The sequence below is a fragment of the Camelus bactrianus genome, chromosome 33 (genome assembly GCF_048773025.1).
Source record: "Camelus bactrianus isolate YW-2024 breed Bactrian camel chromosome 33, ASM4877302v1, whole genome shotgun sequence".
NCBI lineage: Eukaryota > Metazoa > Chordata > Mammalia > Artiodactyla > Camelidae > Camelus > Camelus bactrianus.
The window spans coordinates 21,647,083-21,663,290 of NC_133571.1; the positions used below are offsets into that span (position 1 = coordinate 21,647,083).

General features: G+C 48.3%; 1 protein-coding gene across 1 annotated transcript; it reads left to right on the forward strand.

Moving 5' to 3' along the window:
* The first annotated feature begins 9,789 nt into the window (after positions 1–9,789).
* Positions 9,790–15,203, forward strand: TMEM45B (transmembrane protein 45B). The gene is made up of 5 exons (XM_010957864.3): positions 9,790–9,970; positions 11,824–12,030; positions 12,832–13,016; positions 13,503–13,648; positions 14,662–15,203. The coding sequence occupies exons 1-5, from the start codon at positions 9,790–9,792 to the stop codon at positions 14,771–14,773; spliced, it is 831 nt and encodes a 276-aa protein (XP_010956166.2). The 3' UTR covers positions 14,774–15,203.
* The last annotated feature ends 1,005 nt before the right edge of the window (positions 15,204–16,208 follow it).

Below are 16,208 nucleotides of genomic sequence, written 5' to 3' on the forward strand. Positions count from 1 at the left end.
TGCGGGAAGAAATGTGAGATGAGGCTGGAGAGACAGGCAGAGAGCCCAGTCCAGGGCTACTCAGCGCAAAGGGGCACGGACTACACCCGCCAGGCGGTTAGTCTATGGAACGTTTTAAATTCTATCATTCAATCACGATGTCATCGTGGTCACCTTGCAGGTAGGTGACGGTGGCTTCAGAGAAGAAGGATTTATGGAGGCCGTGCAGTAGTCCAGGCACAAGACAACGGAAGCCTACACAAGATCGCCGTCGTAGGAACAGAAAGAAAAAGACAGAACACCAGGATATTTGGGGAAGCAAAAATAAGCAGCATTTTTAGGTTTTGGGGGAACTAAGACATGGCAGGGCAGCGTGAAGGATGAAGAGTCCAGGAAAGACTCCAGGATTCTGGCTTTAAGAGTGACTCAATTCTAAGCCATTACCTGAGTTTGGGAGACAGCTGAGAAGCAGATTTGGTGGGGAAGGAAGATGACGACTTCAGTTTGGGACAGATGACTTCGAGATGTCTAAAGCTGTAGAGGTCAGGGCCAGAGGCAAGGTCACAGAGTCATCAGCATGCACATGGGAAGTGAACCACAGATGTGGGCGGGCTCTCGCAAGACATATAAAGGAACAGTGGAGCAGACACTGCTTGTGCTAAAGGAGAGGAAGATGATTATGGAAGATGAAGAGACCACGAAAGAAGAGTCACAAAAGCCGAAGGACTAGGTCATCTCAAAGAGAAGTGACTAGATAACGGTGTCAACTACAGAGGAGCATAAGCCTGTTAGGCAAATCTGGAGGGCATCTGGTGACGTCTGGGAGTACAGTTTCAGTGGGGTGGGGAGGAGGCAGGACCACATGGAGTCAGCAATTGTCTTTCCAGTTTTTTTTCAAGAAACTTAACTGATTTTGACAATGTCTGATTGCACTAAACTACCAAAATCCCTTTCTAGACAAAGAAAACTTCATTTAAGTAGTAACTGAGTTGAATAACAATTTTTCAAATAAATTTAACGTGAAAAATTATTTTTAATTATCTATAAATAGACCTATTATCAAAGGTGTTTACTGGCTACTGATGGCGTGGAAAAGCTCCACATGCTTTGGCACCGTATACAAAGTTTAAAATTTTGCAAGACTGTGTGTTGTTTGGAGACGGTGCTCCTAGTAAATGTATGTGGTACGCACAGAAGCAAGTGGATGCCAAACACACAACTCAGGATGCCGGCTGCTTCTCGGGGCGGGGAGGTGGGGAGTCCCTGGGAAGCCCCGGTGTTAGTCATGTTCTGCTTCTTAAGCTGGGTCACGGGACACAGTTAAGTTATTCTTTGTGCCTTTTACATACATTAGTTATACTATTCTCGTGGCCAAAACAGTAAATAGGAAGAGGGATACACAGCTGTTTCTTTCTCCTTTTTCTGTTGTTACTTTGTGTGAAGAGGTCTTGAGCCTGGTCATAGTGGGGGGGGGGGCGATTAGAGGGCGCGGGCAGCTTGTAGCCGACAGACGAGGGCCCGGGGGGCACAGGTGAGGATGCGATCTAAAGCGTAGGTGAGGGCCTGGCCTACAAGAGGAGGGCGAGTCTGAGGAGGAGACTGGGTGTGGAAGTGGGTGAATTAGAGACACTGAGATGACTGATGCCTGAGAGTCTCAATCGTGTGAATGGAGTGAGAGGACAGGGTTACGCACGACTGGCTGCACTCAGGTTTGAGGGGAGCTATGAGTTTTCAAAAACCAGTCTGCGGGAAACGGGAGGAAGAGCTTGCCCGTGACAAGGGCCGCAGGGTGACGCGGAAGGCCCGGCAGCCACCTTGTTCACTGGCGTGAGGAACAAATCCACTGGACGTAGGGAAGGAAGGAAATATGTAATTTAACCTTTTTTCCCTTGTTGCTTGGAAAATAAGCCAACCTTTAAAGTCCAGAGACGCCCCTTTCACTCTAACGTGTGCTGACGTGGCAGCTGGTAACTGCTTCTCTGTTGGCGACATGCATAACTGGTTCCAACTTCCCTCACCATGACTGAACTTGCTCTGATGCCGTTTCACTTTTCATTTCACTGCATTTCATTCTTGTGATGTCTTAGTTCGAAGCAAAGACAGAAAGGGATTGTAGAACTAGGAAGGGCCACGGAAATTACCTCTTCCAAACTATACCCGATTAGCGAACAAGGAAATTGTGGTCCCGAGAGGTCACATGTCTTGCTTAAGATCACAGAGTAAGTTCATAGCAAAACTTCAACTAGAACCCAGGTCTTCTGACTCAGAGGCCAATGTTCTTTATTAGAGCTTGTGAAATAACTGAACTTAGCCCAGATGTGTTCTTCCGTCCTTAATTCAAGATTCCAGTAAGACTAATTTTCATGAAAGTTTGAAAGATGCAATCAAGAAAGGCCCAGCTCCAAAGCCAGCCCCCCCGGGAAGCCTCCTCAGATTCTACTCCATGCCTCCAAGGACTACTAGCAGTGTATCTCGTGACATCCCACTTCTCACAAGTACATACAGCTCCCTGTTAGATTATGAACTCCTTGAAGGTGGGGATCGTTTCTGTTTCATTTACTTCCTCAGCACCCAGCAGAGGCTTGTATTTCACAGGCTCACGTGAAGAAGAAGAAGGGAAAAAAAGCAGGAATGAAACAAACTTTTGCTTAGGAACCAGAGCTGGGAGGTAACTGAGCCCCTGTTCACGGTAATTTTGTTCCACAACATCAGACACACGCCAGAACAAGGTTCAGGCTCATTCTGGTCTTACTCGTTCCAACCATGTTGTCTGAGGAACCCACGTACAGAGAACATAACAGCGACAATCACAGCTGTCAGATTCTGGAGAAGAGTGATGGACTTCAGAGCTACTCAAGGCCTCTCAGACTAGCGTAGAGCAGGGGTCCACTGTGCCTAAAGTTTAGGGCTAAGCCAGTGTCATCAGCTTGTTGGCAACAGAGGACTTTCAACACTACCTTGTGCTTCCTCTGCGCCCTGTTACTAAGCAGTACACAGGACAAGGGCGGGTGTGAACCTTGCTATTTGCAGATTAGCAGAAGGCTGAAAGGCATGGCTGGTTGCATTCCAAAGTAAACGCAGACCAGAAACCACGTGAGTGTTTCTGTTCACAAGCACATGTTCAGAAAGTATAAAAGCCATGTTCTACAATAAAATAATATGCTATTCCAACTATGCTATATTCTTCCTATAACCTACTCCCTACTCACCAAACACACTTCATATTTCTGTCAAAAACTACACTCAACCACTGCCCTAAGATCAGGCAAAGGTTCAGCAGTGACCTCCCCAGCCTTGGGATCAGCTGCGCCAGCAAAACACAGCAGCCTTAGTTCAGTCATTACACCTCTCCCAAGAGAGCAGCCCACTCCCCCTGCACTGACTGTGGGAGATGAGAGGGAGCAAGTGTTTATAACACCCTCACTCCAGTTAGCTGCCAGACATTTTCAGTTAGTCCTCTCAAGATCCCTGTTTGTTAGTGTCCCTGCTTAGAAGGAGGGGCACTGAGGTTCAGAGAACTTACGGGAGTTGTCCAAGGTCTTTTCACTAGCAGTGGCCAAACCAGGATTGGACTTAGGCGTGACTCTCCACAGTTCATGTGCTTTCTACTACAGGACTATATTTCCCCTTAAAAGGAAAGTGTAGGAACCCAGTTTCTTCAGGGGAATCTGGGAAATTGAAGGCACTCAAACTAATACAATATTTGACTTACATCTTTTTGAACTCAACCTGGCTCAGACCCTTTTGTGAGTTGGTTTATATGCTTTCCCAGAGACTCCTGGGCACAGAGGACCACAATGTCTTGTTGGTTTGACTTTTAAGGAGACTAACCTAAGATGATTTCAAGGCTGTGCATTCTGCCCATGGAAGAGAATGTCCCATGGTCTTTCGGGAATGGTAGGGCAGAGAGAGTAAGCAACGTTATCCACCCACTGGGATGACTGGCTTCAACTGCCTCTTAGCCTTTGTATGTGCTATTTGCTCTGCCCAGAACTCTACCCACACTACCTGCGTTCACTTCTTTTTCAAGGACACTGCAGTGACATTTGCCTCTAAAGTTTTTCTCCTCTTCCCCAGAGACTGAATTGGAGTCCTCCCTTTACTGTCATAACACTCTGTACACTCTTGTGTTGTAATAATTAAATTCTTCACCGCAGTTTGACCTTACTACGGACAAAGCCCTTCCCAGAAGATTGGTGAAATCCATTTTCAAGAGTAAAAGGGCAGACAAAGGCACCAAGACAATTCAGTGGGGGAAAGAAGAGTCCTTTCAACAAATGGCTGGGATATCTAAGTTTGCAAGAGAGTAATACTGGATCCCTACCTCATACCATATACAAAAATTAAAGTGGATCACAGACATAAACGTAAGAGCTAAAATTGTAAAAATCTTAGAAGAAAACTTAGGAGTGTATCTTCATGACCATGAATTAAGCAATGATTTCCTAGATACGACACAGAAAGCACAAAAAAAGGTAAACTGGATTTCATCAAAATTCAAAGCTTCTGAGCTTTAAAGGACACAATCAAGAAAGTAAAAAGACAACCCACACAAAGGGAGAAAATATTTTGAAATCATGTATCTAATACAGGACTTTTATCTATAATATATAAAGAACTAATATAACCCAACAATAAAAAAAGACAACCCAACTTAAAATGGGCAATGGATTTGAATAGGCAATTCTCCAAGGAAGATAAACAAATGCCCACTAAGTGCATGAAAAGATGCTCCACATTAGGGAATCATTAGGGAAGCAAAATGAAACAAAACAATGAGCTACCCCTTTACACCCACGAGGATGCTAAAATTAAAGAGATGGACATAATAAGTGTTGACAAGGAAGTAGAAAAGTTGGAAACTTCATACATGGCTGGTGGGACTGTGAAATGGTGCAGCCACTTTGGAAGACGGTCTGGTAGTTCCTCAAAATGTGAGACACAGAGTTACCATATGACCAAAGCAATTCCACTTCTAGGAATATGCCCAAGAAAAGTGAAAACACAGGTACACACAAAAATATGTACACACATGTTCATAGCATCATTATTCTTAACAACCCAATTGTCCATCAACAGGTGAATGGATAAACAAAATGTGATATATCCATACAATGGAATATTACTCAGCAATAAAAAGGAATGAAGTAGTGATACATGCTACAACATGGATGAAACTTGAAAACATGATGCTAAGAGGCCAGCACAGAAGACCACTTATTTATGATTCAATTTATATGAAATGTCCAGAATAGGCAAATTTATAGCAATGTAAAGTAGATTAGTGGCTGCCTAGGGCTGGGGGGCCAGAGGAGGATTGGGGGAAATGGAGGAGTAACTGATCAGTAAGAGGTTTCTCTTGGGGGTGATGAAAATGTTATGAAATCGACTGTGGTGATGATTACAAGAACCACTGAATTTTACACTTTAGGTAAACTATATGGTATATGAATTAATATTTTGATAAAGCAGGGTTTTTGTTTTTTTTTTTAAGGGTATGGACAGCAAGGAAAAATCTGCTAGGGAAGGAGGCTTATAATCCACAGAGTTTTCAAGGGAGGAGAGCACCGATATGAATAACAAAGAAAGGCAGGCAGCCTGTTTTCTGTTTCCTATAGAAAAAGAAAACCAGGAAGCTGGCTCAGAAGAGCAGGGTGTCAGTCTCAGCACTAGGAGATTTGGGGCTGCAGAATCCTGTGCTGAGAGGGACTGTCCTGAACATCAGATGTTCCACAGCACTGCTGGGCTCTTCCTACTGGATGCCGGTAACACCACCACCCCTCACCCCCACTGTGACAACCAAAAATATCTCCAAATGGTCCCCCACTGAGAACTGCTGCACTCGAGCAATGGACCTGCGCTTAGCCCTGCAACATGACAGGCCGCTGGCCACCTGAATTCTAACGATGTCTTCAAGGCAGGGCCACAGCCTGGGGGTGGAAGAACTCACGCACCATTTCAAAAGAGAAAATGCATCTATCTGATGTCAGGTAGGGAAGTGGGGAGTCAGGGCAGCTCCAGAGAGAATTTGCCAAAACTGCCCTCGGCACATTTTGGGTACAATTTCTGCTGTTCCTATGGTACCACAACTACTTCTTCCTTGGATTTAATCACTTTTCAATACTTAAAAAAAAAAAAAAAAAACCTACAAAAGCCTGTGTCCCACTTGTAACGTGTTAACCTGGTATATAGCTGTTTGATTCAGAACCGGTTAGGTTATGCTGATAAAAAACAGCCCACAAAGCTGAGTGGCACATCCTGTTGACTTCTCATGCCATGTGTTCACCGTGGTGGGTTTGGGGCTCGGCTCCATGTCTCCCCACTCTGGGATCTAGGCTGTCAGAGAAACTACCGAGATGAATACGGATAGTGATGAGGGAGAGGCTCGTGTTCTGGGGTCTTGAACTGGCAATTACGTGTCTCAGCCCAGAAGTAACACGTCACCTCTACTCAAGACTCACAAGATGCCGTCCAACTACCAGGGGACCAAAAAGTGCAACCATACCATGTCTAGAAGACAGAGCCAGAAATGAGCAGCATTAAGGGACGTTATCACTGCTGCACAAAATGAGGTCGTATTACAAGTGGTCTTTTCCATCTTGCCTGTCTCCCCCAACACCACCTCGTGGAAAACCTTACAGAACAGCGGGTTGTAACAGCGCTAGTTCATTTCTGTTAACGGTGCCACAACACTCCATGGTGAAGGCAACCCCGTGGTGAACACAGGAAGCATAAAAGGCGCAAATGGAGCTAAGCAGAGGCCCAGGCTGTGACAGCTGGTAGTCTATGTATTTGTATCCTGTCGTCACAAATTCAGGAAAACTGGTTTTAATCCTTCCCCTGCTGTGAATGCCAAGGCCTCGGTTCTGCTCGTCTTGGAGGTTGTAAAGCCTAAGCACTTGAGGAAGAAAACAAAATTCACTTTTCTTGCTTCTTTTTCTGATCCTCTCGCCCGTCCACACACACCCGTTCCTTCATTACTCCTACTCGCCCTGTCTGAAATAGGGGAAACGTCAGATTTACTGAGAAAAGCCATCAGGGCAAGTTTTATTTGAAACCACCAGCAAATGGCATTAACTGCGCTTCTCCTCTCCTCTGCACTTCTCCCCACCGCTCCCGGGTACGTCCTTCCCTCGCTCCCCACTCGGCCTTCTTCTCTTCTTGACACCTGTCTTCCACCTTGAATACCTTAAATGAAAAAGAGGGAATGTAGATTGGGGGAAATGGCTTAAAACCAGGAGTAAAAGGAAAGCAGGCGAAACCTTACTCAAACGACGTTCCTTTCCCAGTGATCTTTCTAGACATGAAATGAAAAGTAGCCCAGACCTCTAGCCTTCCTGGTTTCTAGCTTTAACTCAAAGTTACTACCTCTCAAAACGATTAACCATCCCTTCACACTCCCATCCTATCTCATGTGATATCAAAAGAGTAAAAGTATTAATAATGAGGGAATTTGTCTTTGTGGAAGCACTTTCTAATGTTTTCCTACCTGTGGGTTTTCCTTAGATTGAAATATTTTATAGCATAAAGGCTACACCTTTCTGTGTATTCAAGGGAGCTCATCCCTTAAACATTTGCTTTTTCCTTTCTATTTGAATGGCGCTATCCAAATTATTAAAGGTCTAAATTTTTATCATCCTGTTTAAGTTACTGCCTTCCTTCTCATTAAAACTGGACTCATCCTCTTTACATGCTCTATAATGTAGCTAACCTAATAAACTAATCTATTAATTTGTTAATGGAAGAGATCTACCTCCTTGCTCCTCTCCTCCATCAAATCAAGGTACTCAACCTTGCAGTAGTAGCTTCTCCAAATGTACTGCAGGCCCTGGTATCCACTGGTGTGAACTTTAAACCAGGTGAAAGGGAAGGGTGAGGCTTGACAAATGGTGTGGACGCCACAGAAGCAGACAAGGGACTCTGCCTCTGTTTGGGTTCTGCCTCTCAGAAAAATGGGGAGGGGCAGGGAGGGTTTGCAGAGCTGGTTTTCCCGCACTTCTGGCCAGGAAAACAAAGGCGTGTAACAGGCTTGATCTTTAGAAAGGGACCTGTGTTAAACATTAAACGAAACTGGAGATTCGTTAAACGTTGATCAGTAGAGGGTTAAAAAAAAAAAAAGAGAGAGAAGAGGTTCTTCCAGTTATGACAGCATGAAGAGATGCAGTTCCTTCTGTAAAGAAACAAAGCACATACACACCCCGCCTCCTAAATAAGTGTAAAACCAGGCAACATTATCCAAACCAACCACTTCAGGGAACTGGAAACTGACCAAAGGTCAACAAGTTGGGAAGCTGTGGTGACTGTTAAACTAACACTTATAAAATAGTATCTTGGAATGCTGGGTGCTGGATGGTGAGCCTCAGTTCAACCAAAGCCCACAAGAGAGCTGAAACTGAGTTCACTACTTACAGGTCCTGGAGAAGTACAGAGCATGCCTCGAGGGCCACGCGGGGAGGTCAAGGCAGGGTGCCAGCAGAGAAACAGGCAGGACCGGGTATTCAAGCCTTTATCAGGGTCCACAGATGGAGTGCTTTAGGGTTCCCGGGTAAGCCAGATTGGGCAATTCAAACCAGAAAGAGCAGGGTTTTGGTAAGCTTTGCAGGGGTCTTATCCAAGGGGGGAAGGCCTGGGACGTGGAGACTGTTTATCACATTCACCTGGGACTCTGCAGCCGTGTCCAGGGCACGCTCACAGGAGGGGAGTGTCAGTTCAAAGCCCTGCAGGTCACCTGCCACACAAAAGGGGACCAAGGCAGTGATATTACAGAGTAGTTCCACTAAATCCTCAACAGAAGCATTTATTCTTGAGAAACTATCAGAACTTCAGGTAAGAATGGTGGGAAACCACGACCTTTTCAGCAGCACCCTAACAGGGTCCCCCTCACTCAGTCAATGACTTTTATGTAAGGTGGCACTTGCTCTGCTCCCAGGAAACAGACACAGTTCAGGGCGGTGATGGGGAGTTGGAAATCCTTGGCTTTCCGGACTAGCATGGACCGAGCACTCAGGACTGAGCAAGGACACGCCCTGTTTGTGAGCCTGAGGTCACAGGACCAGCTGGGTGAGCAGCAGACCAACTGGGAATTTAACAGGGAAAACCAGAGGAGTGAGTCACGGAAGGGCTGAGGCTCCCCTCTCCGCACGCACCTCGGGCTGAACGGCAGGCTCTCATTTTACCAAGTTTGAATGACCGTGTTCATTTACACTTAGAGGGCGGCACCAAAACTCTTAATTCTTCAGATTAGATGAAATACAGTAGTGCTTTCATTTGCGTATCTTTAAAGTGAAGTTTATCATCAGTTTGTTATTTTGTGAATTGCACGGCTCATGCTTCGCCCATTCTTCTGTGGTCATTTTCTTACTCATTTGTAAAGGCTCTTCAATGGACTATCCGCTCATCACAGCTACTGCAAACGTTTTCCCCAAACTGTTCGCCTTCTGACGTGTTTGATATGTAAAATGCTCATACAGGTGACGGTTTTTCCTTTCTAGTTCCCTCCTTACGTTTAGGAAGGCTTTCCACCCTAAGATCATGAAATATTCACCCATCCTCCTTTTCTCATCTATTTTACCCACGATTTTAAGGCTTCGGGGCCAGTGGTTCTTGGGCTTGTAACTCACTTAGCAGACAAGATTCCAAAGACGTAACACAGGCTTATTCAATGAGAATGAGGAGCTCCTTCTTAATACGACTTACAACTTGGAATTGTCAGTCATGTATTGTGTTTCCTGCCGAAATATCCACATGTTTTTTCCTCCATTCAGCCACCTAACAATTGTCTCCTTATTGTTTAGGTGTCCTTGGACCGTGATGGCAAACTTCAAGGGCCACGCTCTCCCGGGGAGCTTCTTCTTGATAGTTGGACTGTGGTGGTCAGTGAAGTACCCGCTGAAGTACTTTCACCGAAAGGGGAAAAGCAGCCAACTGACTCATTACTATCAGCGTCTGGAGATCACTGAAGCTGCAATCAGAACTTTATTTTCGGTCATTGGTAAGGATGGTTGATCTGGCCCAGGGCATCTCCCTGTCATACCCAGAGCCTGTAATTCATTTTCTGGATCCTGTGAAATGGATGTCCCCACTGGCAGGAATAATAGAACATGGATGTTCAGTTAAGTACTAAGTATTTTATCACAGCATCTACTGTGTACCGAGCTGTGTACCAATGACAGTTACTAGCACCCGACATCACAGTACACTGTGAGAAACTACCAAATAAACTGCATCCTTTACCACAGAAGGATGTAGGTATAATTTGTAGGAACATGACATAAGTTGTATGAACAGAAGACATACTTTATGAAAAAGATAAAACAAAAATAGAAAAAAAAAAGAGAACAAATCAGTTTAAACTCATGCACGAATTGTAAGTACTAAATGGAGCTTAGTTTTAGGAAAAACACCTTTCTCCCCCCAGTTGTCCCTCCACCAGAATTGCAGTCGTAGTTAACACCCCCTCACAGCACGTCCCCCACACCCACACGCAGGCACTCAGAGATGGGGAATTCATGCTGGAGGCTGGCAAGAGGCGGTGTGAGGGTGAAAAAGGCCACTGAGCAGAGGGTCAGTCCAAGGGTTTCTCCTTCGCTGAGCCCCATTCCAACAAAGCCCACCCCCTTCCACTGTCACCAGTCGGCCTCTCCACCCCACTGGTGGCCCTCAGGGAACAAGCAGTGCCAGCAGCCCATCACGCGGGCAGTGAGGGATCTCAGCCTGCAGTGGCATCTGGCCACCTGTCCCCTGTGGCCCACAGTCCCACTGAGGAACTAAAGCAAGGGCAGTGGCTCCTCTTGGAGTGAGCAGAGTCCACCGCACCTTCCCATTCACCGGGCACCCGGTTCTCTCTCTGAAGCTGAGACGTGATAGGGCCCAAGTGACTTACATGGTAAGGACAGCACTGGGCTGGCCTCAATAAAGCTAGGAAAATAGTATTAGACCTCTCTGCCGGGTGGAAATACTACTCATCCAACAATTATCTCCTGGGCTCCTACTGCGTGCCTGGAGCTCGCCGTCTCAGTGTCGGGGATGCAGCCGGGGAGCCAGGCAGTCCCCGCTCTCGGACAGCTCCTGCTTGCCTGTCACTGGGACATCTCCACCAACACGTACAGCCTTGACACGTGAATTCAGGAAGAGACCGGTTTGGGAAATAGGGTCCAGAGTGTCATCACAGAGAATTTATTCTAGGCTCCAAGAACACTTTAGGCACCTGATGAAAGGCCAGCCTCCTGCTTCCAAAAGAGGTGATGAAGGTAGAAGGAGTAAGAAGTGAGCAAGGCCCCGTGGCTCTGCTGCGCCTGTGTCCTGAGCTTCAGTGAGGCCAGAAACACCGGGGTAACAGCCCTGTTCTCCCGGCGTCTGGGAGACCCGGCGCAGTGGGAAGGACCCCCACCTCCAAGCTCGTAGGAAGCGAACACACCTGGGAGCAAGGGTCTGTCCACCACCAGTGTGTCTCACTGGGGTCCTTTCATTTTAAACCGAGTTGCTTCCTTCCAGATCTTTCAGGGCTCACTTGGCGGGGGAACCCACAGGTGGACGTATCACCCAAACTCTCACTTAAGTGACAGTGTCCTTCTGTCATCTCAGCTGCTGGACAAACATCCCGGGGACCCAAGTGGCTGCGTTTCTATCGCTGCTCCTACCCCCGCTTCTCCCCTAAAGGAACCACAACAAAGGCAACACGGCCCTACAGGTTCCCCAGCAAACACTTATTTTACACCGAAATGGCTGCATCTGAGGCAGCAAAGCAGGTCCCCGGAACCGCAGCCCCCCACGCATGACTTGGGGTACTTGGCTGCTTGTCCTGGAGCTGCTCTTCCCCCAACCTGCACCCCCGTCTCCCTGCAGGGGTCCTGGCAGAGCAGTTTGTTCCAGATGGGCCCCACCTCCACCTGTCCCAGGAGAGCCACTGGGTGAAGCTGATGAACTGGCAGCACAGCACCATGTACCTGTTCTTCGCTGCCTCGGGAGTCGCGGACATGCTCACCTACCTCAGCGCCCACACCCCCGTGGGGCTGGACAGGCTGGTCATGGCTGTGGCGGTGTTCAATGAAGGTAACTGGGTGGTCTGGATGGAGAAATGGAAACGGAGACTGCCAAGCTGTGCTGAGAGGGATCGGAGGACAAACCACCAGAAATACCACTAATTTAATAACCTTCCCCAGAAAACCCCAATCCTTGAGCATCAGAAACCTGCACAGGACCCGGTCCTATGCTGTGGATGGTTCAGACGACACATCCCCTAAAGCAGCACATGAAAGCACGAGGCTTTTAGCCCGAGCTCCGGCTGACAGCGCACAAACGCCTCGCCCCTCACAGGAGACTGGGGGTGCCCACCTGGTTAAGGGAGAGACTGCCCCCACCACACCCTGGGTATGACTGTCTGGACTCCGTCACATGTCCCAGGAAGCCCGCCCGGCAGCTAGGACAGACCTCCCAGTGTAACTCATGTTAGCTAGGTTAAAAGGAGCATTCTGTACTCCAACCACCTTATTTACATCTGTACCTCAGGAAGCGGTGAAAAAAGGTTGAAATGAGGATAAGACTAAACTGAAAGTACACACACACGAAAACTGTCACACATCAGCAACGTGTCTCACCAGCCCATCCCACAGAACCTGCCACGGATTCTGTAAAGAGATATAAGACGCATCCTTCGCTGCTCACACCTGCTCTCACACGAGGCACACGCTCATGCAATGATTTAACTGCATCAGTCTGCTGCTCCAGTGTTACATAAAGTGATTCCTTAGGGGTGGAAAATCTAACTTGGAGACAGACGTGTCCTAACGAGGCTAAAGCAGGGATGAGTCCTCTGGGTGGAAATGGGGGCTGACGGCCGTCCTTGCGCTGCAGGCTTTCTCTTCTACTACCACGTCCACAACCGGCCGCCGCTGGACCAGCACATCCACTCCCTCCTGCTGTACGCAGTATTTGGAGGGGCTCTCAGCATCGCCTTGGAAGTGATCCTTCGGGACAACATTGTGCTGGAACTCTTCCGAACCAGCCTCGCTATCCTTCAGGGCACCTGGTTCTGGCAGGTAATTACCCCCAACCATGCCTCTCACCCTGTACATGGATGAAACAGCCTCACCGAGCGTGTCCAGGAGACGCAGCACTAGGTGCCATGCGGAGGGGTCAGAAGCCGCTGCCCTGCCTGTGCCCACCCCTGACCTGCATGGCTTCTCCCATTAACATCCTGCTGCTGGCGCTGTGCCTCCGGAGCACGCGCCGCCAGCAGGCAGGGGACCGCCCCGTCTGCTCTCCCCAGGGGAGGGACTGACGCCACTTACAGGCTCCACTTGCTAAACTTCACAATAGACAAGGGCTCTGATACTGTTTTAAGTAAGGCTACACTAAACTCGGGATTAACTTAGAAACATTTCCTGTGCAAAGAGGCCTTCTGATACTAACAGGGTATGGGGGTGAGGTGGTGGGGAGCTGCTGACAACTCGGGCAGCCACAGGGGGCCAGGGGTGTCTTGGCCCCCACGGATGACAAGGCGGCTGCTCTGCATCACCCACCAGATCGGGTTCGTGCTGTTTCCGCCTTTCGGAGGACCCGAATGGGACCAGAGTGACCACAACAACATCATGTTCATCACCATGTGCTTCAGCTGGCACTACCTGGCCGCCCTCTGCACAGTGGCCATCAGCTACTCACTTGTTCACTGGTACGTCCAAGGTCATCCTCCTAACCAGCCCCCTGCCCTGAAATGCACTGCACTGCATCACTGTTACCTCCACTGACCTGCCTTTCACAACCAAGCAGTGCTAACTTCCACCTCTCAGTGAGCGCCAAGTCCTGTGCAAGGTACTCTACGCCTGCAAACAAGGGTGCCAGGGCTTGAGAAGTTAAAGGGCCTGTCTGGTCACAGCGGTGTGATGGGAGAAACTCTGAATAGGCATTGGTCCTGGATCGCAGTGCCTGCTGTCCCTGGTTCATTCCGAGCCCATCCCACCATTTCTTGGTTTGCCTGACTTCTCACAGACATGCGGTCAGCAGATAAACACCGGGGCAGCAAGCACTCTCCGAGCGCTCCCAGGGCTTACCAGAGCAAACAGTGATTCCCAGGCACCGACCGTGTCCCCGCGATGCGGTCAGCACGTGATGCGTATTAAATTACCCCACGTGACGCTCACCTGATGAAGCGTGCACGTGATGTGTAGAGATGGGGAAAACAAGGCTTGGAAAGACTGAAGCATGGGATCAGGGTGGCCCAGGGAGCAAACGCAGAGCTCGAGACTGCAACCGCGTTCCAGGCTCTCAGCCCTGGTTCGCTGAGCTCTGTGTCATCAGAGCCGCCCCCTGCTCCCTCCTAGTCCCTGACTTCCCTACTCAAGGCAGACACTTCACCCAGAAGGAGTTCCACGGGGACCAAACAGAAGGGAAGCGAGCTCATGGTTTCCTTTTGGTCCACTGCCTGGTCTGTGAAACAAACCGCGGACAAGAGACCTGAGCTTAATCTCAGTTACGACACTAACCATTAAATAATACCGATCATGAGTTCTTTTATCCACCAAAGAATACTGTCTGGGAAGTCAGGCATGTGGACAAGTAATCACAGTATTTGATAAACAGAGAGAGAGAATGCTTTAAGCACCAGCAGAGGCCCCTGCATCCTCAGCCGAGGGAATGTGGGGACCTGGGGGCTACCCTCAGTTGCTCTCACTGTTTCTGTTACAGCTTTCTGACACGAGTCAAGAGACACGGAGAAAGAGAAATCATTGGGATTCAGAAGCTGAAGTCAGATCACACCTACCAGACAGCCCTCCTGGGTGGCTCGGATGAGGACTAGAGGTGGCCGGTCACCCATCGGCCAGTGGAGGATGGATGTGTCCCCTGCACGCCCTCAGCTGGCGGTCAACCGTGTGGCTCACCTCCTCCACTTCAGTCCTCACTGTGGTCCTCTCTGGGTCTGTATATTTGCACCTCCTCATCTAACCGACTAAAATCTGGTTGGTGTGGTATCCTTTGTAAAGAAAACTGAAGCAAGCCTTTAACTGCATCTCAGTGTGAAGAGAAATCGGACCCTGAAAGTTTCTGAACAGGAAGTGACCTTCTGGATGATTTCAGGGTATGAATCCAGCAGAACTTACTGCTTTTAATAATTTAGCCCTTTTCCTCTCCAGAAATCAAGTACTTTCAGAAAGTAAATGACTGACAGAGTTTATTTTAGACATTTAATTCCAGTATGTATTTTTTGAAGTAAAATAATTCATACGCTTTGGTGTTTTAAATATTACTTGTTAAACATCTTCAAAATAATCGTAACATTCCAGTCGTGCAGTACCACTCACTGCCAATAAATAACAAACTTGGGCCAAAGGTGATTTTTTTTAATCAGGAAGCTAGTTAGTGGCCCAGCTGAGAGCTGGAACTCAGATGGTCTGACTCCTCAGAAGTACCCTAATAGGATTTCCTAAGAGGAAATCCCTGTAATGAGGTAGAGAGAAAAGCGTCACGTTATGGAACGCCCTGAATTTAGCTGAAAGCAAAGGATAAGAACCCTGTGAAGGACGTGAATCTTGAATGAGTAATACAAAGTCTTGATACTCGAATCTTGGTTCTGGATCTGTTCTTTCTTTTTTAAACTTCTTTCAACAAATATTTATTAAACATCTGCTTTGTACCAGTACTGAAATGGTCGTACGGATTAACGAAATACGTGTCCAGCAAGGATTCGGTCTAAAGGGAGAGGTACAAGCAGCCTCGGGCAGGGTGACTGGTGCCCTCACGCGTAAGGACAACGGCCGTGGGAGATGAGCAGGGAGAAACGGGGAGTCTGCCCTACAGGAAAAGCACACCCCAGGCCCAGAAGCCCGCACGCACGGAGACAACAAGAGCACAAAGGAACCCGGAGAGTTCAAGTCCCGGAAACCGGCAGGGGTGGGTCGGGACACAGCGGAGAGGGCATCTGGACCGGCAGTGCCGCTCACCCGCACAGCACCTCTCAGACTCCGAAACGCGCTGAAGCTCGTGTGATTCTCACGACCACCTGCACTGCAGGTACGCCAGGCACTTCGGAGAACCGGCTCAGCCCTCAAGCCAGTCCTTGGGAGGACTCAAAGCCAGCTCCTCTCGCCACTCCCTCCGCCACCCAACCCAGTGCGGCACAGACCATCTGTGCGAAACACTCATGCTCTTGGGAAGAAGAAATGCTGTACTTGCAAGAAAGGCAACCTCCCACGGACCGCCACCACCCCAGAGCTGAAGGCACATCTCAGGGGTTA

Bases quoted from the DNA above. Each gene is read 5' to 3' on its own strand.
- TMEM45B (XM_010957864.3), top strand. From the start codon at position 9,790: ATGGCAAACTTCAAGGGCCACGCTCTCCCGGGGAGCTTCTTCTTGATA. The intron at 9,971-11,823 runs GTAAGGATGGTT...GTCTCCCTGCAG, and splicing joins AACTTTATTTTCGGTCATTG to GGGTCCTGGCAGAGCAGTTT. The intron at 13,017-13,502 runs GTAATTACCCCC...ATCACCCACCAG, and splicing joins AGGGCACCTGGTTCTGGCAG to ATCGGGTTCGTGCTGTTTCC.